Raw genomic sequence first — 24,391 nt, forward strand, 5'->3', positions numbered from 1 at the left:
TGATGCGTTCTTTTAAAATGTTACATAAACATGAAAAAGTTCAAATGAGAGGACAGTATTTGAGCCATGTAGCTCTGGTATCAGTTTGATTCGATAATCTTATGCAGCCGAAAGAAAGGCTGTTGGTTTCAACATAATGGCTGGCCTGAATGGCCTGTGCCATTCTTCCACAACTCTTGGTGTAAAGAACTTTTAAATACACTTCCCCATGGAACCCTTTCACATTTCCCTTGGTTCATGTCAAAGTAGTTCACTGTATAACAGCATCCTATTTTTTTAAAATGGTTAACCGCAGTAATTACCTAACTAAGTTTTGCAGGACAGTCACCTTGGAGAGGCCTGGAGCTGCTTGGTGTCAAACAAGCAGCAAAGAAAAAGTTGGCGACCAAGGTCAGTAAGCAAGTAATGCAAGCAAATGCAGTATCCAGATGGATCTGGATTACAAGGAATGAGCTTTGGCAATCTAAAGCAAGCTGCAGGGAGACAGACCTGAGCTCATCTGAGTGGACCTGAGTAACAACATATGTGCCATAAACAATCAATTGAATCTCAGAGAAAATGAGGATTACTGTATATGTCTTCACACCTCTGTGTTAGTTTATTGTAAATGCTCCTCTGGCAGGGATTACACTTACAATACGTCTCCTGTATGGTTCCTGGCCCTTCTCAGAGGGGATATGTGACCATTTTGGAGGAAGGTGTTCATGGTCTATTTCTCTTCTGTGGATTTTTCAAAATGGTTGAAGCAGTAAGACCAGTGAACTTATAGCAGGTTGTGCCTAGGAAGGGGAGGCCATGAGGAAATGATGATGTTCCCAAAAACATTTTTTTTTTATGGGAAGAGAGGATTTACAGAAATTAAGGGATGAAAATGAATACTCATAAGTAATGGGGTTGCTCGAGTACACAAGGAAAAACCAAAACCGTAAACAAATAAAATTTATTTCAGACTCCACTGATGATTCGAAAATTCACCCTGCTAGTTTATTTAAATGAACAAGTAATAGGTTTATTCCTATCTCTCTGAAAAGAGAAGAAAGAAAAAACAACGTTTCGTCAGCTACCCACCTGAACTAATTTATTATTTATTCATCCAGGTGGATGCTGCACATTGGTGGTGGTGGAGGGGAGTCCTCATTACCTGTAAAGTGCTTTGAGTGGAGTGTCCAGAAAAGCATTATATAAGTGTAAGCAATTATTATTTTTATTATTATTATTATTATTATTATTATTACTATTATTATTTAAATGCCTACTTACCAAACCACCAGGGCAATTATCAGTCAAAATGGAAGGAGGCTGTTCAACAGGAAAAGTTCAGAAATGATCAGCCAATAAAAAGCATCAAATAGATGAAGACAAATTCTGTCTCAAATTTATGCCTCAATTGCTTCTAATTAACTAATTGATCTTAATTCATTCATTCAACTAATTAATTTTAATCTAATCAATTGTTGTTATTATGTTTCAAATACAGAGGGCTCTATTAGCAAAGCATGTTTTTATATAGGGTCTGCAGCACTTTTCCCTTTGTGATACATTTGAGAACATCATTCCAATCATAGCAGGCATTGACAAGTGTTCTGACATAGGAAGAGAAATATTATTGGGAGCTAAAATTATTTAATAGTTAAAGTCACAAATCTATATAAGCATAAAGCAATAACCATATTCAAATCATTATCTTCTGCTCTTAATCTATTTCTGAAATGGACTGAGCTATGCTGACAATTTTAGAAAGAACACACTTGAAACATTTATGAAAGCAATGTCGCAGAGTCCCTAGAAGTCTTCTGTAGGATGCTTGCATTTTGGCTCAAGCCCAGACTGTGATGTTTCTTTGAGCCAAGATGGCCTCTGAGCAGGCAGGGATTTGGAAGCAGGTGTGCGTTATTGAGACAGACACACCTGGGCATTCCACGTGGGAATTTTAGGGGTTTTGGGATTGGTTCCCATGGAATTAGCCAAACCCCTGTAATTAATGGAGGCTTATAAAAGTGAAGCCTGGAAGGAAGACATTTAGATTGTGCTTTGAGTTGGAGAGGAACAGGAGAATTATTTGTGGTGAGCTGTGTTGTTAATGGTCCTGTGGGTCTATAATACTGAGAAGTGGTTGGTGAGGAGTGCGATATCAATGGCTTGGAAAATTCAACCAGAACAGTGTTACTGAAGCCAGCTCAATCTGTGGAGCTTGACAAGCTGTGCTGTGGTTTGGAAATGCACAGTAGGGAGTGCTACATGTGCTGAGTATGTGTGATAGCTCATGGGTAAGTTACACTGGGTTGAGCTGAAGTTGAGGGGTAAAGTGCCATTGCAGACCCCTAGTCAGTGATGCTGAAAGTGGCTGTTCAGGGTGTTGCATGCAAGAACAAGCCCAGGTTGTCCAAATTGCTTGGTGTCTCTTAAAGACCCTCTTTAGGTGAAGGTTAACTGGATGCTTTTCTGTGTGGATCTGAGGTGGTATAGTCTATGAAATGGGCTGAAAACTGCATTGATCCATCTTAAATGATGAAATTGTACAGGGCATGTCTTAGCTGCACACTGGTGGGGGGTGAAGATTCGATTCCAAAGAGTCCCATTCTGAGGGACTAGACCTGTAGGCTCAGAAGAAAACTGGACTCTTCCTGGTCTACAGCTTTTCTGGATCCAGAAACCCAGCTTGACACTGCTGCTCAGGGAGGAGAGATCCCTACACTGAAATCCCAGGTAGGACACTGCTGTACTTGGTTCTACTATTGGGGAAAGTTTGGGTAGGAACTGAAGGTGCTCTGGATAAAAGCTTCAGTCTAGGACCACAGTCCTTTGTGTTAAAGTGAGCTTCCACAGTAGTATCTCCACTGGACAGGTGTGGAAGTTGAGGAGCTCCTATTTCCCAAGTTTGGGAGTCCAGAGTGTGACTGGCCTGTGTAAGGATGTTTGGTATTGAACTGTCATTCTGAGATGATGACCAATGAGCCAGGACTTGGTCATATAACTTCTTTCCTTTCAACAGACCGGTATGCTGTTCCCCTGAGCCAAAACAAACAAAGAGCCCTGTTGATCATGTGGTAAAATTAGAGATGGACAACTGAAGCTCTACAGCAGGAATGGGACATCCTCAACACTGCATCTGTAATGTGGAACAAAGATGCATGGTTTGTATGGTGATCCTTTGACCATCAGTCAAGTCTTTGGCCATGATATTGTAACAACAAGGTGTTGCTGGAAGTTTCTTTGTATACAGCAATTAACTTCTATGAATTCTGTCCTTACTATCAAACTCTTCACTTGGAGAGTTCAGGTTCTGGAGTAAACTATTTTGTGTGTATATACACTGTATTTGGAGTTGTTTTCATAAAATACAGATTTAGAAAAATAAAAGGAGGCATGTGAAAATGTGAACTCTTTCTCTGGAAAAACCTTTCTCTTTAAAACTATTTTTACACAACGCATGCTTAATTGTGCTTGAACTGCATCAACACCTTTACATTTTCTGTTGCCAAAAAAATCAACAAATATTCTCTCTTCTCCCCCCCCCCCCCCCCATGAACATTCTACTATGTGTTTACTCATTCTCCAGTAGCACATTTGAACACTATTTCTTATTCTCCATGTTTTCTAAATTCCTGAATGACTGACTGAAAACTAACATCCTCCACCTACCTATTGCTGGCCTGCTGTTTGTATGCTTCCCTGTCACCACAGGGGCTTTTCTCCATCATCCCAAGGTCACCTCAGCTGGTTACTTTGGCTGAGAAAATCAGTCCTAGTGTATTTATGGCTGTGTGTGCCCTGTGAGAGACTGGCATCCCCCTTGATGGTGTATTCTGCCTTATACCTATTGCTTGCTAGGATAGGCTCTAGTTCCCCCACAACCCTGTATTCCATAATGTGTTGCTAGCAGTTATCTCATACTGCACACCCCCTGAAGCTCAGCAGGTGTGAGCCTGGTCAATAGCATGATGGGAGACCTGCCAAAGCTAAGGTTTCTGCTGTAAGTGGTGTTACTGGGGCCAGTAGGGGGTGCTCAACCTGCAGTCTGTGTAGGTCCTAATGCCCCAGCAGAGGGACACTATAACATAAGGTTTCCATCCTTTGGATGAGATGTAAAAGCGAGGGCCTGACTCTGTGGTCATTTAAAATCCCAGGGCATTTCTCTAAAAGGGTAGGGGTGTTACCCCAGCATCCTGAACACATTTCCCATTGGCCTTTGCCAGTCACGGCTTCCTAATAATCCCCATCTCTTAACTGGCTTCATCACTCTGTTCTCCTCCTCACTGCAAGCTGGTGTGTGGTGAGTGTACTGGTGCACTATGGCTGCCATCGCATCATCCAGGTGGGGCTGCATACTGGTGGTGGTGGAGGGGAGTCCCCATTACCTGTAAAGCGCTGTGAGTGGAGTGTCCAGAAAACCGCTACCTAAATGTAAGCAACTATAAAGCAGGTAGATGGATAACCCCTTAGCAATAAGCAGCATCCCAAGGAAAAATAATGAACATTTTCTGATAACCTACAGAAAAAATCCTTTACATTTTGGTGTCTGCCTAGTGATACAATATCTGCCTTCACACCAGTGCCAGAGCAAGTAATATCGCACAGTAAGTAAAAAGCTACCCTACTAACCTCAAATAAGGGATCTAAGACTTAAGAGTTAGCTAGGCTTCAGCAGGAAACAGATTTTCTACTTAGTCTTGGTTTATATGGTTTATTACAGCACACACTCTGAACACTTATTTCTTCCAAACAAGGGGAAAGTTATCAGGAAATTGTATGAAACATTTACCTCCAACTTTTACATTAAATCTGAGAAACTCCCTCACATTTCAGCAACAATGCATTCCAGGTTGTTGACATAAATGTTGCCCAAAACAAAAACATGTTTTTTTCTAATGTGCTACAAGGTAACATTTTGCATATAACTTTAGCAAAGGCCTATTGGTTTTGAACAAGTGAAATTACATCAGAGAATTAATCCACTAATCCAAGGTATGTGCAAATGCATCCAGCCTTTTGTCCAATTAAAACATGCAAAAAAATCTCAGGAATGTTTTAATCAGCTCTCATTGTCTACTGATTTGCTTGTTAGAGTTGAATCACAAAACTTACAAGTTTTTAAATAAAAGTCAATGAGACTACTGTTATCAAAAAAGATCTGTGGTAATATTGGAAGATGAAGATTTGAACTAAAAACAATATTGAAACTTTGTGAAGTATGAGTCCTATTTAATGTATAGTAAAATCAACAGCACATACTGTAGATGGTTTTTGCCAGGTGGTAATCATTATTATTCAGTAACCTGGAGTAAGAGAACATACTGTATCTAACTTTCGATTCATTTTTATGACCTATTGGTCTTTCAAAGGATTTTGAAATGTTATGGTAGCTATAACATAACTGTAACTTACCTGTAGTCTTATCTAATTGTATCTTGATTGAGCCTTATGAGAGATTATGAAAATCATATAAAAGGCTCAATGTGTTTAAAGTCATGCTTGATAAGAAATAAATGCCATGGCATTTATTTATGACTTTTTCCAATTATGAAACTTCTCAATGGATGTTTTACTTATAAAAGCGTGGTAGATCAGGGTTGTTTTGTTGCCTCACCTTGAAGGTATCATTTTAATTAGCCATTCCAGTAGAGAAGACGTACAGATACATCTTTACATGCTTATCACCAGAAGATTTGAATGGAAAGTATATTAGTATAGAACATTCTTCTTTATTTATCTGCTCACTTGTATAACACTTAGATATTTCCCCCAAGCACAAGGCTCATAAAATACTTATGTGTTAAGAAGAAATTAACAGAATTTTAAAACACATAATATTATACATGTAAATATTCTGAAAGCTGGTCTACTCATCATTTGTGCATACCTGACATTTAATTTTTTTTCAGTTTTGGCACATCTAGGGCTCATTTAATGCAATGATTAGTTCTCACTTCAGCAAACTCACGACTTGCAGAAAATATTATCAATGTCAGCAACAACTGCATTGGCTATTTCTGTTTATGGGTTAATATGACTGTAGGGATTACAAGAACAATATTGATCCTGGAAAAGACAGGTTTGGATTCTGTTTTTCATAATCCAGTCATCAAGCTGCATTCTAAATTGTCCACTGATTGCAGCCAGTAATGTGGATTTGTCACTCCTTTGAGGTTGTAAAGATCTTCGAGCAGTTTTCCAGCACCTTGCTGCAATGCCCATGTCTCTGTCTCTCTCGACAGGGTGAGTTAGACTTCAGCAACCTACGAAAATGAGCGAACAACACAACAAAAACACACATTAATGACTGAAAGTGATTTTCTTTTGAAAAGAAAAGCAGTGCATTGCGGACCAGTTTCCAATTGTGTTGTCCATTGATAACACTAACCTCACAGTTACCTGGCACGCCATTTATTTTGTAGAAAGCTGAGGAATCCCTGACTGAGTTACAGGAGAGCCCAACAACTGTACTGTACCACTTAAGGAAACCTGCTCATGGTCATTTCAGTGTTTCTTATAAGTGAGCTTCCTTGATGTGCATGTGGAGGAGAGGCACTGGTGTTAATTGCCAAATGAATGCATTAAAATATCATTTAAAACAACAGGAAAAAAAATCTAAAACAAAAAATCAGACCATATCATTATATGTTGTTGTTTAACACCAGTCAATGTTCTTGATGGGCTTCAGTTATCCCTGAATTGTTTACAACTACTAGAGTTGGACCACTGCATCAACAAATGTTTTGAAACTCCACTACATTAAACCATATTAAACCAAACAAGCACACTCACCATCTTGACATTACAAGAAGCAGAAATGAGTCACTACCTGCTACAGTGGTATTTATCAGCCCAGCCTGGTGCAGGAAATCACACATAGTGATGCTGCATAGTGATGCTGACAAAATGTTGAGCAGTTGTGCTTATTTTATAGACTCTTATTTTGCTCATGAGCCATAGATCTAATTTCATTGTTCATGCTTGCTCCCTCTTTGACACAAACTGTGTATCAACTACTTAAGTGGCCACAAAGCAAGGGATGGTCCCCTACACAGCAGCACAAACCGCACACAGCAATGACTAGTAGAATTCCTGAATTCAACATCCAATTCTTAGCTTGACTGAACCTGAGCTGCATATACTGTATAACAGGCAATGTGTACAGCCCTGCATATTCTAAAGGAGCAATGGCTACATCACACATAGCCAAAGAAATATCACCAAACCATAAAAAAAACATGCTTCCTTTTAGGGTAACACTTAGGCAGTATGTGATAGACTCCCCAGGCAATCGTGAAAGGATAATGTTCTATTTAAAATGGTCTTTTCCTAGGTTTGGTGCAGAGGAAGAAAAATACTGTTAGCCAGGGAGCAGGTGCTTAAGTGGAAGATCTAAAATAGGACTGAATGTGCCCTTCTGGCAATAAATAAATGAAGCTTTTCATGGTGTTTTGGAACGCTGCGTGCTGACTGAGTGCAACATTTTTTGCGTGAAGAGACTCTCTAAAGCCATTAATTGGTCTTTTCACATGAATGAAACCACTACAATTCTGAGCACATTCAACAGTCATTGTAAGCCGTCTGAATCCCCTTGCAAAGTTTTGCCCCATTTTTATGAACATGCCATAGAAGAAATTTGCACCACAAGTGAACATTTTGTGGTTAAAAAAACCCTTATAATAATTCATAATAATTAGGAATTAAAAATGCAACTGGTTCCAAGAATCACATGTCGTATTTTTAATGCTTCTCATTATGCACACTCTTTTAAAATCCTTCCCTTTGCAGACTTCGAAATTATCCATAGACGGGAGCAACTGCCAATGATTTATTTGTATTACATTGTTGCTCTTTACATGACAGGGATAGCAATGTATTTATTGATCTCCAGGATTTGGAGCTACATCACAGGTCAGTAACCTACAGCACGGGTGCCATTTTTGCCATGCCAAGCCATTTTAACAGCACGTGCTATAAAAAGTCTAATAAGCCACAAAGAAAAAAGGTGAAAAAACTGTAAAAAACTGAGCTTGATGGCTTGACAAAGCGTCTACCCAATGAAAAACCCTTTGGCATAGAAAAAAACAATCCAGTCGGTTTATTTACTGCATTATTTTTAGCGGGGATAACCTGTCTTTTTCACAGGAGGACTCGCTACCTGTGCCACTGATTTTTCATTTTTCACACTTAAGTGTAAAGTCAAACTTTTTGGACAAAATGGCGGCTGCAAAGAAAGAAACATTAGATGTTTGCCCATTTCAGCCCTTTATGTTCAAGATAAAGATTATGCTGTTACAATAAGATCACTTTATTGGCCATACACACTTTCTTGCATTAGGAATTTGTCTTTTCGCAGGCCCCAGCTTGCTCTCCATGAGACACACAGGGAGAGAGAAGCTTGGGGTCAGAGCGCAGGGTCAGCAAAAACTAATAACATTTTTAAGTTACTGAATTATTCAATTAGGTAGGAATGCTCAAGCAAATTGTCTAAGAAGAAAGCTGCTATTACAGTTTCTTGTTAATTTGAAGTCTAGTATGCTGATGCCTGCTCTTTTTTTATTTATAAAGTGTACAGTATGTGAAATATGTTCATATACCTTATCTTTTCACAGAAACATCACAGTATTTTTTTATGAAATAACATAGCTCAGCTGAATAGCAAAAATGTTATTAATATGTATTTAAAGATTCGCAGGCCTTGCTTGACATTAAAAGATGCTCGCTAGAATGTATTATATTCACTAATTAGTGTGGCTTCCAATCACAAAGACTCTCAGCATGATTACGAACAAGATCAAATTTGAATTGAATTGACATAACCTTGCTTTCAAAATTGCTTCCATTAAAAAAAACTATATATAACCATACACAAAAAGACAACATGTGGGTCTAATGGATGTATTCTTGCTCTCAATGTAAAACTTTGCAAATATTGTAAATTACCCTGGATAAGGACATGTACTAAAGAAACAAGAACGATAATATTTTTAAACATGGATATCAAACAAAATCAAAGACAATATTTTTTAAAATACATAGAAAAATCATGGCAATCTTCCAGTCTGAAGTGCACACACACTATCAAAATTAAGATAATATCATCAGGAATGACCTCAGTGAACATTAACACCATTCCGAAATGGTTGACGCTCAGACCTGATCAGCCTTTGGAGAGATTGCTGTGGGGTGTTATAATGTATAACTAAGCAGTGAGGTGTCTCTCAATTTGAAACAAACATTCTTGTGATCAAGATTCCTGCCTTCCTCATCACATTTCCACTTATTGTCCTGAACAGTATAACAGTCAGCACACTTTTCACCATAAACAATGGTTTATATCAGATCTGTCTGGAGCAATACTGCGTTCAATAGTGAACAAAAAACTCTACCATTCTCTCTGTTGTCATGTTGCCAGATCAGATATTCTCTGGCCCATAGTGATTTCATGTCCCAGCTCTCAATATAGTACCACTGAATACCCCTGAACACATCATTGAAAACTTTCATAAACATATACAGTATATTTCTTATATATTTCATTGCGAAAAGATTTCTTACCTGATGGTTTGAAGGCTGTCAGCTGAACTCCCTAGATGAAGGAAGGATAAAATTAGTTGATACCTTATATAATGTTAAGACAGGTGAATCTAATCTTAGCACAATTGGTAAATACCAGCTCGGTAAGCCTTCGCTTTAATCTTGATCCTAAATTTCTTGTATGTCTTCTTGTATATTTTTGTTTTGTTTGAATCTCTTTGAGATCACTTTATGGGGGTTAGGTGGCGGGTAGAGAGTCACTTACTGTTTCTTAAACACCACTTGCCACATCGACCTGAGTTTTCTTTCCTTTAGGAGTTTCAATGCCTAAATACGTTCGTTGGAGGCATGTTTGGTCAGTTTATTGAATTAACACTGTATGCTTTTACTGTAACTCACAGAGAGACATGCATGTGATCAAATCATGAATGTCATGTATCACACCCCTCTCGTGTCATGTTTAACGTGCACTGGTCATGTACTGTACACTGTAAGAGTAAAATACTTCTGCTAGTCATGTAAATGGATTGTTAAGAATAAAATACTCAACAAACGGTAATGTATGGCAATATACAACAACAAAAAACAATAATAATGTTGAGAAATAAATATAATAATAACCTTTGTTTATTTCAACAAACCTTGTGTAAAACAGAACAATGCAAAACAGAGACACAAGTTCATTTCAGTAAAATGTAGTTGTTCATTTCCCTCAAAACTGATTTTCACATCTTTTCTTTCTAGCTCTGTCAAGATTTTAGAGAGAACACTGATTTCCTGAGGCTTTTATTGTAGTATAATTGCTGCCTACATTTGCCTAGATGAAGACCCTTTTAATTTGTAAAACATCACAGTTGGTTAAAAGTGTGGGTTATTTACTGTATGTAAGCAGTTTTACAGACCTGGGCAACGTGTCAGATCTTACTTGTGTCATACACAAACTGCTTGGTTACACTTTGAGATGTAATAAAAACCAGATTGAGTATCACAATCTTCACCAAGAGAAGGGTCACTTGAAATTCCTCCTAATTCATCATCCACCCATTTCAGCTTTTTGGCTAAGCAGATCAAACCAGAATTTTCAACGGCTCTTTCTGTAACTTCAGCTACGTTTTAAAAACATACAGGAGCTCACTCACCAAAAGAAAACTCCCCACAGCCTTTGAAAATTTAGCCTTACTTAAACTTACAAAGCTGGTAAGACCTTGGTTAAAATGATTTAGTTGTTTAGTACTTCAGTTGGAAAGTAAGAACTCATTAAGGGTTAAAAACAAGTGGTAAAAGATTTCCTCCTACTAGCATGAACTTCAGCTAGAGAACCTAGTACAAACTACATTTTAAAGGAAAGTGTCCAAGGTTTTTTGGGTGGGGGTGTGTGGGGGGGCAGGAGGAGAAAGCATGTTCAAAAATTTCTTTGGATTTCGCGTTTTCCAGATATTTGAAATGCCATCCGCCGTTAAATACGGTGAAGGTTTCGCAATTTTGAATGCTAGCCAGGAACAAACATAACAACAAATATTCATGTAAAGAAACATAAACAAATATGTCAATGAGGGAAAGGAAACATGTCAGAGCCTCTGAGCGAATACCAAATCTGTAACTCTTTGCCAGAAGTCTTCACCACCTTTCAGGCACACTAACGTTCAAAACAGAAGAATGATTTACAAAAACATTTCAATTATTATTATTGAAATTATTTGTCACAATGGCTTTATTCAATACATCATATCAACTGCATTGAGGGGATCTAAACAAAATAAACATTTAAGCAAAAGAGAGTCTAATCAGATGGATGCATTTATTTTCCCCGAATTATTCTATTCCTCATTGGTTTTCCAAAGTGTTTAAATCAGCAATGATGAAAGTTCTGTCTGCAAATCTGTAAAACTGATATAGTGGCTTGTCAGGTGTGTAGAGATGCAATTTTGTGTAATTGTAGTCAATAATCAGTTAGTATTATTGTGCTCCACTACACAGTATATTATATGGGTTTGTGTGTTTTATTCTTAAGAGCTCAACCTACTTTACAAATGCCAACAGCCTACTGAGCTTCATAAAGATAACCTGCCATGGAGGGACAAGCTGTGAGTTATATTTCTGTGATCGTCCTACTGCCCCCACTAAAAACTGCCACTTTTCAACAACAAGAAATGGATTCACCTGTGGGCGATAGTGGTTTTATGAACTCCAGTGGAGTAGAATGACAAGAACTCGGGTGAGTGCCTATGATCAACACTTCTAAAAACATCCTAAGCACAAAGAGGGGCCTCAGATGGCAAGGTGAATCTTCAAACTGCTTCTTTCAGAGTGCAGAGGATAACAACATCTTTGTCACTTAAATTTATTGTCGTTTTAAGTTTTTTCCACTCGTGTCGCTGATATGAGCTAAGCAATCAGAGAAGCAAGGCAGTGAAACCTGCTGTGTGAAAGCCTGATTGGGCTCTCAGCTGGAGGCTTGTGGCACCTTCTAATGACCAGTACACAGCTTTCACATCTCAGTTAAGAGGCCCCAGCTTTATTGGAGCCCTTTCCCAGCTCCACAGATTACTTTTTTACACGGCGCCTCGTTAACTTTAATAGTTGATTATCTCAGCCTCCGCACACAGGACACACCGAGAGCCAACGCTGTCATTAGCCTTTTTATTCTGTCTGTTGAAAACACACAGGCCCCGAGTTGTTTTGGATGATCCCCGCGGAACTTGAAATCCCCAAACGAATTTGTTTACCGGAAAAGAAGGGAAATAAAACATTGATATAACCCCAAAGCTCTAAGACAAATTGCTTTGTTCTGTGGATTTGCATGCTTACAACATTTCTCTCAAAGATATTAAGATTTACAATGCTTTATTTTAGTTACATGTAAGCATACTGTATAGTGTCTGATGTAGAAGCAGCAGCTGATCATGGTCTTTGCTTTATGTTACTGAGCAAGACGTGTGGATAAGGGTTCCTGCACAGACTATGTGCTAGCAGCCATATCACCCAGCAACTCACAACTAGCAAGTCAGTACCTGGATGGGAGACCTCCTGGGAAAAACTGAGGTTGCTGCTGGAAGAGGTGTTATCGGGGCCAGCAGGGGGTGCTCTCCCTGTGGTCTATGTGGGTCCGAACGCTCCAGTACAGTGACAGGGACTTCGGATGAAATGTAAAACCGAGGTCTGTGGTTATTAAAAATACCAGGCCATTTCTCGAAAAGAGTGGGGGTGTTACCCCGGCGTCCTGGCCAAATTTCCCATTGGCCCTTAACAATCAAGGCCTCCTAATAATCCCCATCTCTAAACTGACTTCATCACTCTGTTCTCCTCCCCACTGTTAGCTGGTGTGTGGTGAGCGTATTGGTGCACTATGGCTGTTGTTGCATCATCCAGGTGGGGCTGCACACCGGTGGTGGTGGAGGGGAGTCCCTATTACCTGTAGAGCATTTTAATGGAGTTTCTGATAAGTAGCTATAGAAGTGTAAGGAATTATTATGAATTATTATTATTTTCTTGTTTTTCATATCTTTATATCCTCTTGTTTTCTAATATAAGTACTGAAAGGAGAAATTTCTTCTCCAGGGTAGTCACAATGCGGCCTGCTAAACTAGCGACCTAGCATCTAAAACACCACCTGGAACAGTATGCAATTTGATAATGCTTTCATATCAACCAACTGTATTACTTGGATTAAGGTAAATCTGCTGTTCGGTGCCCTCTTTATATCAAATGTAAAATGTTTATTTTTCAGTTAATCTGCTTTTACCTTTTCATTTAGAAAAACACTCAGGCTGGGCAGGCAGGGAGATACTATCCTTGCTTTCCACCTGGCTCTGGACTTGCACGAGCCAATACTGCAACGCCCTGCGTTTTGTTTCCCACGACAACCAGGTGTTTCTGAAATGATGGATGTTGCTGTTTACTTATCAGAAAATGGCTGAAGGTCACGGAGAGGAAGAAAGGAAGTCAAACTAGAAACACAAGTTAATGAAAGGGAAAATACTGTTTTCACAGCACCTGTGTTCATTAAAAAGTTCTAAGAAAGCACAAGAAGCGTTTCTTCCATTGATGAGAGTGGTGTTTTTTTTTAGGCAAACTGTTTCTCAACATTTCTCATATTAAAGATATATTTCAGACATCACATACAGGATCGTGTACGTTAATGTACAGTATTGCTGTAGCAAGTGACAGATTTTGAGCCATATTTGTTGTGCAAGGTGTAATGAAGTGTTGAAGGATTCTGTCTGATCTGCCAGCTGGGAGTTATCTACATTTGTCTAGTGGGCTGGGAGTGTCGGTGGAGCCCCATCACAATGTAACTTGGGGTCTGCCAAAGTAGCAATATGTATGTCTACACTTGTTATGTTCCTGTACCATCTGTATCTAGAATTAATAGTGAGGTCAAAGCTGCAAGTTGTAAAAAAGGATTTAAGTACAGTATGTGTTAAACAAGCTGTATTCCTGACATAAGCCAGTGTTTTTCTCTTTACAATTTAGTAACGTGTACTAAACCACTGCAGTAACTGTTGCAGTGGGGCGGTGAGGTGGCTCAGTGGCCGAGGAATCCTACTCCGTTGGGCCCCTGAGCCAGGCCCCTAACCCGAACTGCTCTGGGGGCGCCGTATAAATGTCTGAGCCTGCGCTCTGACCCCCAGCTTCTCTCCCTGTCTGTGTGTCTCACGGAGAGCAAGCTGGGGTCTGGGAAAAGACACATTCCTAATGCAAGAAATTGTATATGGCCAATAAAGTGATCTCTTCACTTCTTCTTCCCAGTAATGCTGTGTGTGCTGTTGTAACTTTCTGCATGTCTAATGGACAACACTGAATTGCTCTTGCTGTAACTAGATGTTGCTGTCAGATTAAGTTTCTCATCGTTTAATGAGGTGGCCAAACCTGAAGAGAACACAATATGGTCTAGAACTAAAAACAAGCAACAACTTCAGGACAGACACACCAGCTTGTGGCAGGTCAGCTGTCGAAGAAAGTTGTAATGGCAGCTGATATACTACTAGAGGTCACTACTAGAGGTCACTGGTCCATGTATTGCTCATAAAGAGCTACACTAGAGAAGAAGTGATAATATAACAGTTCATTGGTTAAGGGGTTGGGAAAGCACATTCTCACATGGGCGTAATTAAGTCTTGGCTTGGTTTAAAGGGTGAGCTTTTTGCTATAGGTGGTGGGTGTCTTTTTTTAAGTGGTCTTACTTATTTTATAGCCTAATCAGGAAGAAAATTAAACTCCCTGGATTATATATCTGGCTGCCTTCATGGTTTTAACACTCTTACTGTACAGAGCATTGCCTATTCCATCAGTACTGACTACAAGTGGCAGTCTGTGACAGAGGCACCACACTTTATTTTAAAGACATTTCCAAATGTTCAACCTTCAACACAAGTGAAGGGTCAAATCTCATTTAAAATGGAAAATCCTCTTACCAATTTCCTCTAAGAAGAAAGTCCCTGCTTTTCATTTCTTCCACTTCATACAGGGTTAACAGACTTAATAAAAGCCTCAATAAAAGCAGCCTAAATGCTTTCTGGAGAAACGTACTGTATAGCTCATTTATAGCTTATTTAGGATATTCCTTTAATGATACAAAGTTCTTCCCATTCTTTTGAAAATATGAAATACAGATTTCTGTTTGAATTTCAAATAGGCTAATTGTTTATCCAGGTGGTAGCCAAAGGGTTACAGGTTGCCAATGCTGAGTGCAGTGAATAAGTCAATATTATATACTATACAACTGGAAAACCACAGAACTTGGTTCCAAGAACCAAGTAGGTGCTAATAACAATGTCCTGAGCCATTTGAACAATACAGCTGATTTTTAGAGCCATTCAGACTGGATTCAAAGTACAGATAGCTTGCTTGACATTCTTCACTTTGCTTCTGCCTTTAGTGTGCACAGATAGGATTTTTTTAATTGAGTTTTGAGAACAGTACAGAGTTTCTAGCTTTGTGCAGTCAAAAAATTATCAAATGTCATTAAGAATGTTATAGAGAAAAGGTGTTTCCACATACCTGATTCCCTGATGCTGGTTTCAGGGAAAAGCTCACAAAGCTATCTTTTCCAAAACTCTCTGAAATGCAAATTAAAACTACAGTTAGGCTTTTAGCAAAATAACGCTACTGTCAATCCTCTAGCTACATTCAGGAAATATCTGTCTCAGCGCATGCGGGAATCATGAAATGCAACATACATACTGAAAAAGTTTGCTTTTATTATTGTCTGAAAAGAGGCCAAAATAAAATTGTCTTGAATTGCCATCATGGAAAAATGAAGGTTAGAAATGAGAAGACCAGTGCTCTTGGTAAGCATCATACAAAGGGGCAAAGGAACAGGTAAAGGTTTATTCCATGCTGAAAAGAAAAGAGATACCCATTCTTCGGGTGTGAAGAAGAACACCTGACAAAGGCTTTGAAGAAATGGTGTGTCTTTCTTTTCCTTTCAGCAGGGAATAAACCTTTACCTGTTCCTTTGCAGCCTACGCATGCTGACACAGCTCCCTGCTTGAACATCAAATAAAGGAGGATTATTCCATGCCGAGAAGAGAAGAAAGGAAACACAACGTTTCAGCTGTGAAGGCTTCTTCGGGTGTGAGGTATTATATCATATCATACTATATCATAACCTAGGAGCTTAAACAGGATTTCATAGATTGTTCCAGGCTTCAACTGCAAGTCATGCCCAGTGTAATATGCATACCAAAACCTTAAAAGTGATAATCATTATTGGTCTTTGTGTTATTGCTAATAGCTTACTTTTTTCTTCTTTCCTAGGAGGCTTAAACCTTGAGATTAAAAAAAAAGTTGCAAAATCTTTTGGGTTTTTATTATTTTATGACTTTGGGTTTTGTCATTTATCATTACAGAATTGCAGGCGTTTAACGATCGCCATTTGACTCACCATTTTGAATGACAAGAGATTTCTTTGTGGAACCCGTCTGACCTGCCGAAGACTCGCTGTTCTCAGAAGCTGAAGGATGAGGTTTTGAATTATCCCAAGAGCCTGTGGCCCTCTGGGAAGTTAGGAAACTTATTGGCTGGGAGCAATTCTACAAATTCGAAAAGCAGAGATAATGAGGGATACTTGATGAAAACAATCAAGCAGCTCGAGCCCTGCAGTCGTTAATCACACTGTCACGTTTAACTGCTGCTGTTGAAATCAGGAAATGGTAACCACTAGTGCTAGTGCATAAAATTGAATACAGTGTGCACACGACATTTTTAGGGAGCTTTTTGTTCACAGTGAAGACAGTGTTATTTCACAAAATGCTGTTTATTGTCTAAGAATATTACAGAAACTCTTAGAAACACCAAATAAAAAAAACATTAAACTTGCACTTACTGTAAAAGAGAGTGCCTTTTTCTTTTCCTTCATTCTTCTTATGGCATTTCTCACCTGCTCGTATAAAATGTGAAAATGAGAAAAATGAAAAAAAGTTCAACACTGACCATTTTGTAACAATGCACATTAAATCACATGAGTAAAACTAACCAAATGGGCCTTCATTTTGATTCCTAGTTCTACGTTGCCAGACCAGAGCTCCTGTACATGCAGTTCTGTTCTATTCTGTTGCGTTTAATTCTTCATTTTTTCAAATTATAGGTGATACACCAGAAAAAGGAAGACAGGACTGATTCTCTCCCTGTTCTAGTCCAAACTACTTGTCTTAAATTGTTGTCCAAGGCTTAATGGAGTAAATGAAAGCAGCTCCACTTAAACTTCATCAGTACAATCACTGACAGCTTCTGTCTTTCAGGACATCTACTGTCTTACAAGGAGGATTAAAACAGCAATTCTGAGAATATTAGCAATTATTCACTAAGGTATATACAATTAATGCCATCATAAAGAAATCAATTTAACACTTAACACTTTTTGAAGATTCTATCAAAGATATAAATAAATGTTCACAATGTCGCATGCTTTAGATCACATCACCACATTCAATGACTAACTATGAAGGTATATAATGTGATTTAGATTTCAATTTATATCAATACAAATCATTCAGAAATTGAGCAAACATACAAGCACATTCATTTTAAGTGATACCAAGGCTTGACATGGAACGGTTAGGAAACATTCTGAGGCCTACCAGAACACATAAGTATAATTGTTGGGAAACAGCACACACATACGGTAGAGGCAGGTCAGAGATCATACATCTTATTATTTAGAAATATGAGCTGACAACAACATCAATTATCGAAGCTTTATTTCCAAACTTCTTTTAAATATACTAAGATTGCACAGACAATTTTCCTTGAGATTCACTATAATAGTTTTATGAATACTGTATTATTCTGTTTACAGATCTCCCCAGAAAGGAAAATGTACAGTATTATATTGTAACCTTGACATTTTACTTCTTTTTACTTTTAGTAACACAAAATTGCTTATGTACATGTTGTCAGAGTATTTTATTTCCTTAAAACATACATAAGCTATCATCTAATGTGGTTCATAGTGAACAGGGCAAGTTAAGTCTAAATCTTTTCTTTACAACATAATGAAATCTAACCAGAGTAAGGTGAAAATTGATTATCTTAGTCCATTATCAGAGTTTTATGACTACAGTAATGAGCATCTTAACTTGTAGTCATAAATTATTTTAAAATTAATCAGTTTATAGAAAACTAGCTGTTTCGTCTTTCTTCAACAACCCCCTTCTTACTCTACATGTTTTTCATGAGTACTGTTGTCTAGAGCTCCTTATCTGTTTATCGGTGTCGATAGTTTAAACATATACCCCACAGGAACCTTAAATACTGTACAACTGCGCATGAACTAGAGTAAAACTACAGTGAAATATAACTTTCCCTTATACCAATTAAAATACTTGTTTTTGTATTTCTCTCAATATATATGATTCATGTTACTGGCATTACATTTAAAGAGCTCTTAAAATAAATTCACAGGCTAACGTAGTCATACAGAATGACACAAAACCTTATAATCAGAACATCCAGTATCTCAACAAGGATTATAACATCTCCTTCAGCGTATTCACTTAGGTTAAGATAACCTGATAAGGCAGGCATGATTTTAAAACCATTCTGTTTTTAAATAGCCTTTACTGATTCCATTTTGCCACAGCGGGACAGTAATTTAACCCTAAAAGTAATACATTAATGTTAATTAATTTAAGTGAAAAAAAGGTGTGTTTTTAAATACAGTTTAAACTGAAGAAAACAGTAGTTTTTTTAAAGAAATGGTTTAGTTACTCAGCAAAACATGAAATCCTAAAAAACCCTCAGTCAGTATCCCCACTTAAAACTGTTTTTACATGCTTTTCATTTAAGGAGTAATATTCTCTGCTGTGTTCCTTAAAAAAAATGAAAAGGCAATTATTTTTGCGATTCGATTTTCACTGACTAATGATCAGGCTGGTGCTGGGATTCTGACCCATGTACAATCACAGCAGGGATGATAACTGTCAAGATTTTCGTTTGATATTGTACTGTACTGTACGTGCGATGTCAAAGCCCTTTTCACACTATGAATCTCATGTGTTCTAACAAGAATTTCAACGATTGCCTGCATTTGAATAGTTCTTTTTATCCCATCCCAGAGCTCTTCAACCTGCTTCTTCCACAGCTGAAGTGCCATCCTCTGAGTGGTGTGCAACAGCCATTAAGTGCCCAGGGTACATCAGGTGGCAAAGTGAGAAGATTGCTTCACCAATTGAACGAAGGGGAAAACTTATTCAATCCAAGAGAACGCCCCCCTACTATTATGAACAGCTCCAGGGCAGCAGCAGCTGATAATAGTTTTAGGGTCTTTTCTAAAGGATGTACTCTTACCACATGTCAAATACACCTTCAGCATTCCAGCAGCACTAACACCCAGGACACAGCAGGACTAACAATTACCACAGAATTAATTTACAGATCATAAAGAATAATAATCACCTCCCAAGATGTGTATAATGCAAATGGCATTTGTTGAATGGTGAATGGCAGATGCTGAATTTATAATGTGTCTCAGCTCAATGAGAGAATAAGCAGTTCTAGGCACTGTTTATAAATTCATATGGCATATACAGTACTGTACACTGTACGGAGAGGCAATTAAAAACAACAATTGCTATAGGCAGAAAAAGAATTTGTGAGGCTTTTAGCATTGAAAGTCATTGTTTGAAGGTATCCACATACAAACGTCTGAACATTTTGAAAAACGGGTGTACGAGTTAGCACAACAATCAGTCCTCACTGTAGAGTGGCAGTGAGAATAGAAGTCAGTGCTGCTCCTGTTTAATAGTCACAGCTACCAAAGCCTAAAGCATATTTTGAAATCTGGGTGTTGTAACTTATGATGACGGATCTCAACCTCGGATATTTTGAGCGCTGGGCCCGATCAACACTATAATGGTAGCCTTTATCAACAGAGCTGCTCAAAGGTCTCTTCAGTGGTCTACAAAAGATCCATTTCTTTGACGAACTCCTTTTCTTCTTGTACACAACTGACCGATCTCTTGTTTTTCTTCACAGTATGCTCAAGGCATCGGGTTCTTACCCAAAACTGAAGCTCCACTTATTTTCCCCCTCAGTAGTTTGGTTTTTGAATGAGAGATTTGAATGTCATTCAGCTACAAGAGGTCTCCTGCAGGAGGGAAGAGGGAAGAGAAGAAATAAACTTACCTCACTGTTATACACTGCATATACCAGGAATATGTACAGACCCTAAAAAAGAAAACACACAAATGAAAGCATTATAATTCCTTCGATTTCAAAAGAAGAATTGTCAATATCTGCAGTTGTGAGCTGTTGTCACTTTTGTATGCGTTATTTATACTCAAAATAATAGATTAATGAACAGTGGTAAGTTGTCCTTACAATGTGAATCTCTTCCTACAGTATGTCTCTTCTATCATTTGTACACTTTAGCAAAGTGCCATCTACATTGAATTTAAATGTATACTTGTATGCTATCACAAATCTCCAATCACACCCATAGTGTTGTAAGTGAGACACTGAAAACGCCTCCTTTTAGAAAAAATGTTATAAATCACCTTTTGGTTAATCATGTTATACTATATATGGATTTTTACTTTACATTAATCATTTTAAGACAATTTTAAACCTTTTTTCAGTGCTAGTATTAGGAGACCAGGCCTAAAAGTTGCTTTCCAAGCATTACAGTAAATGTGGACATCTGCATTTTAGAGGTACAGAAAGATCAATTGTGTTTAGTTTTCCTGTGCTATACATGCTGTAATAATCAGAGGATAATGACAGTTCTTTTTGTTGGTATGAAAGGGGCACCTCTGGTTACTCTGGAGTTTTGTGTTCCTACAATCGTTCTTTAGCAAAGAAACCGAATGTTCTGGGATTGTTTATATGAAATGTTTCTGCCCTCTAGTGTCCATTCCTGTGGGTCTGAAAAGTCCCCAACGATGCTTCTGTGGTTATTTATGCCTTTATAACATATTCAATACCTTAATAAACTTCTTATTTTACTTTTTTACTCTTACCCATCTCATGTCTTAAAATATTGAGCTATATTGTGCATAATGGCAAAATAAATAATTGCTTATTCCATTTCAGCGAAAGCAAGATTTGTGACAATACGTTATACCGTATGTGTAGAGGGGATGGTAAATAGAATTAAAGACTACAAGCTCTTGATTGACTTAGGCATTTCAAATTTATGCTATTAATTTCATGACTAATTTATTCAAATACCAGTTTTCTAGAAGCATCTCAAAAATGTTAAGGTAACACTTTATCAGGAATAAACAATTCAGGCAGTATTCAGTGTGAATTTGTGTTGTTAGTAACCATCATGTGCTCATGATCAATTGCTTCTGAAATATTATCAAAAATCAAAGCAAAAACCTAAGACATTCAGGCAATTTTCCTGTGCAATTCGGCCAGAGTTCATTAGGAAGTCATTAATGTTACTTTGAAGTTTAGAATGTAATTTTATCACGGAATGCACTCTTTTATCTCTGTTGTTTTATTATGCATTAATTTATCTTGCTTGCTTTTATTATTTTGTTTTATAACATTAGAATGCAAATCATGGACACTAGTATTGTACCCACAAGCAAGGTAATTCATTTAAATTAAATATCCTTTAAATTAAATGTCAATGAAATGAAGTCATTATAAATGAGAATGTGTTATTAATACATTAAATAAAGCATAAAAGAATACACTGCTATGTGGTCTTACAAATTAATAAGTGTTAACCCTGGTGAACTGTGTAAATAATAAATCCTTACAAAATGAACATAAATGTACAGTAATGTGAATCTAGCAAACCAACTCTTCTTAAGCAGCAGTTTAGCAGGAAATGCCTTCAAAAATGTTCTGAAAAGACACTTCCATATTTGCAATTTAATTCAATTAAATTGCAATATTGGGTTTAGTGCCAACTGTTTTTTGATATGTCATAAAGCCATCTCCATATATTTATTAAATTTTTAATTCTGTGTTAGGCTCTCCCTTTTCTGAAACGTTTTGACACCTTTACTGGGTTTTGATTTCTCCAATGATATACAAACATACCAGAACAACTGTCTCGGTGACTGCAGTGGAGAGCTTGACCTTCAGCACTTACTCACTAATGATTCACATTTCTGATTCAAAGCCTCTCTTGAAACAGATGTTAAAATAATACCTCTAGTTTAAAGTTCTGTGGTGTAACTGGGTAAGAACCACACAACGTCACGGTGGCATTCATACGTTGAAAGTTCATGATGTGCCAACACAGTGCCAACATGAGGAAATAAATTGAACCTAAATATCACTGAGTGGCCAGACAAAATCAGATCTGTGGAATTCATTCATTCAAGTATACGAAGAACGAACTGCCATAGGTTCTGATGACCACAAAGTAGTGGAAGTCAAACCACAGAAGGACCTGTCTGGCCCTTGTCTGTGGTTACTATAGCCTATGCCTCTTTTTCTGTCATTAGACCTCTGAAGCTGGATAGGCCTCTATGACCTATGATTATAGTCTATGGTTATTTTTGAGGTCAAATGGAATTTGGAGACAGTAGCCAAATGCAGTACTGGCGCTGGGAGTTTTGGAAATTCACAGCCTGCCTCCATTAAGTTTAAGCAACACAACACAAAACTGGCGGCCCACTGAAGCTCAGCAGGTGTGAGCCTGGCCAATACCTGGATGGGAGACATCCTGGGAATGTTTAGGTTGCTGCCAGAGTACCGGGACCTAATGCCCCAGTATAGTAACATTATAGCGATAAAGGAACCATCCATCAGATGAGACGTAAAACTGAGATCCTGACTCTATGTGGTCATTAAGAATCCCAGGGCATTTCTCGAAAAGAGTAGGGCTGTTACTTTCATTTCCCCTTGGCCTTTACCAATCATGGCCTCCTAATAATCCCCATCTGTGAACTGGCTTCATTACTCTGCTCTCCTCCCCACTGAGAGCTGGTGTGTGAGGAGAGTACTGGCGCACTATGGCTGCTGTCCCATCATTCAGGTGGGGTTGCACACTGGTGGGGTGGGGGGGAGTCTCCATTACCTGTAAAGCACTTTGAGTGCAGTGTCTAGAAATATAGGTGTGAGGGATTATTATTATTACATTTAATTTGGGATCTGAATGAGGAGAAAAGGTTCAAAGTCCCCCTGAGACTCTGAGCCTCTGCCATTTACAGTGATGGGAAAAAGGCAGAGAATCGGATGCCGCAGGACAACCTGGACAGGTTTGTACAGTATGTTCCTTTTAATTTGTCCCTGTGTGTGTGTATGGCGTTCTGATGATGGATGGATTGAAGAATATAGCCACCATGACCACTCACTGTATCAGAACCACACACACAATAAACAGGTGGGGAAACATGACAGCAGAAGTGGAGAAAGGCTTGTAGAAAGCACAAAAGAAAGAAAAAAAATGTTTCAGAAAATGAGACAAGACATGATGAAAAGCCATAAAACTGACTTGCACTGATCTTTTCTAATTCTCTCCACCACTTCAAGCTTTCTCCTTGAGGCGTTAAAAAGCAGCATAATCGTTGCAAAACATTTAAACTGAATGAGTTATTTCAGTTAAGAGCAGGAGATGCAGGCGAGGAGTTAGGCGTACATAATTCCACAAAAAGTCGATGTTTTTTGAGAACCTCCACACAGTTCACATATTAGTGCTATCCCTTTATAAATGCTTCAATAGCATAGACCTTTTCAATTACCGAGCAGGAAATAAACACATATTCATTACTCTTTGATGGCATCTAAGCCCTTTGCAGGATCTCTGCCATTCACTGTGTTCTATCAATCACACAGCATTCTTATCATTCGTAAAACCTTTCATGTCCTTCTGTGCATTATTTCAACAGCCGACAAACGAACACAACCTTTTGGAATAATTAAAAAAATAATTTTCGGCCAAACAATCACTCCGCTTTGGCTGATGGAGCTCACTTATATCAGTGTTCTACCTTTCTGGGCAATTCAAGTCTTATGTCTAAGGCATTATTCACAGAAATCACATAGCCACAAATAAAATTATAGTCCGGCTCGAATTCTGTATACTGTTTTCAACCTGGCAATCCAGGTTGCGATAGGCCTAGTGTTCAAAGAGGCTGCTGAATCACGACCAGGGAGAAAAATAATTGGGAAGGGTGACCGATTTTATTACTTAGCAACTGAAAATTAAAGAGCAAACAGAGGGGTTGTGAGAAAAATGGCACTGTTTCACCCTATGAGTGGCTCATGACAGTGGTACCATCCATCCATTTTCTAACCTCTTTATTGAGTTCAGAATAAGGCAAGCAATGGGCACAATGCAGGATATATCCCGGACTGGACACAGAGAATGAACATTATTAAGGAACATCTGCAGGGCGTGCAGTTCCATCAAGCATTCCCTCAATGCACCACAAGAATGTGTCGTGTTGCATCCCAGATTCTAGGAAAGGATATT

The 24,391-nt window shown here is 38.2% G+C and overlaps 1 protein-coding gene across 3 annotated transcripts in view; it reads right to left on the reverse strand.

Moving 5' to 3' along the window:
* Positions 1–4,670: 4,670 nt before the first annotated feature.
* adgrd2 (adhesion G protein-coupled receptor D2) overlaps positions 4,671–24,391 on the reverse strand; it is a 53,809-nt gene continuing 34,088 nt past the window's right edge. The window contains exons 21-27 of one of the 3 annotated variants that reach the window (XR_015928829.1): positions 20,137–20,178; positions 16,838–16,891; positions 16,397–16,544; positions 15,511–15,569; positions 13,253–13,383; positions 9,532–9,562; positions 4,671–6,236 (exon numbers count right to left, since the gene is read on the reverse strand). Coding sequence is in view for 2 of the 3 variants with exons in the window: in XM_088614744.1 (XP_088470870.1) it covers positions 6,229–6,236; positions 9,532–9,562; positions 15,511–15,569; positions 16,397–16,544; positions 16,838–16,891; positions 20,137–20,178 (342 nt within the window). In the remaining variant the exon portion in view is untranslated. The other 2 variants (XM_088614744.1, XM_088614745.1) reach the window with 2 other exon arrangements.

Source organism: Lepisosteus platostomus, chromosome 21 (assembly GCF_059453375.1).
Source record: "Lepisosteus platostomus isolate fLepPlt1 chromosome 21, fLepPlt1.hap1, whole genome shotgun sequence".
Taxonomy (NCBI): Eukaryota; Metazoa; Chordata; class Actinopteri; order Semionotiformes; family Lepisosteidae; genus Lepisosteus; species Lepisosteus platostomus.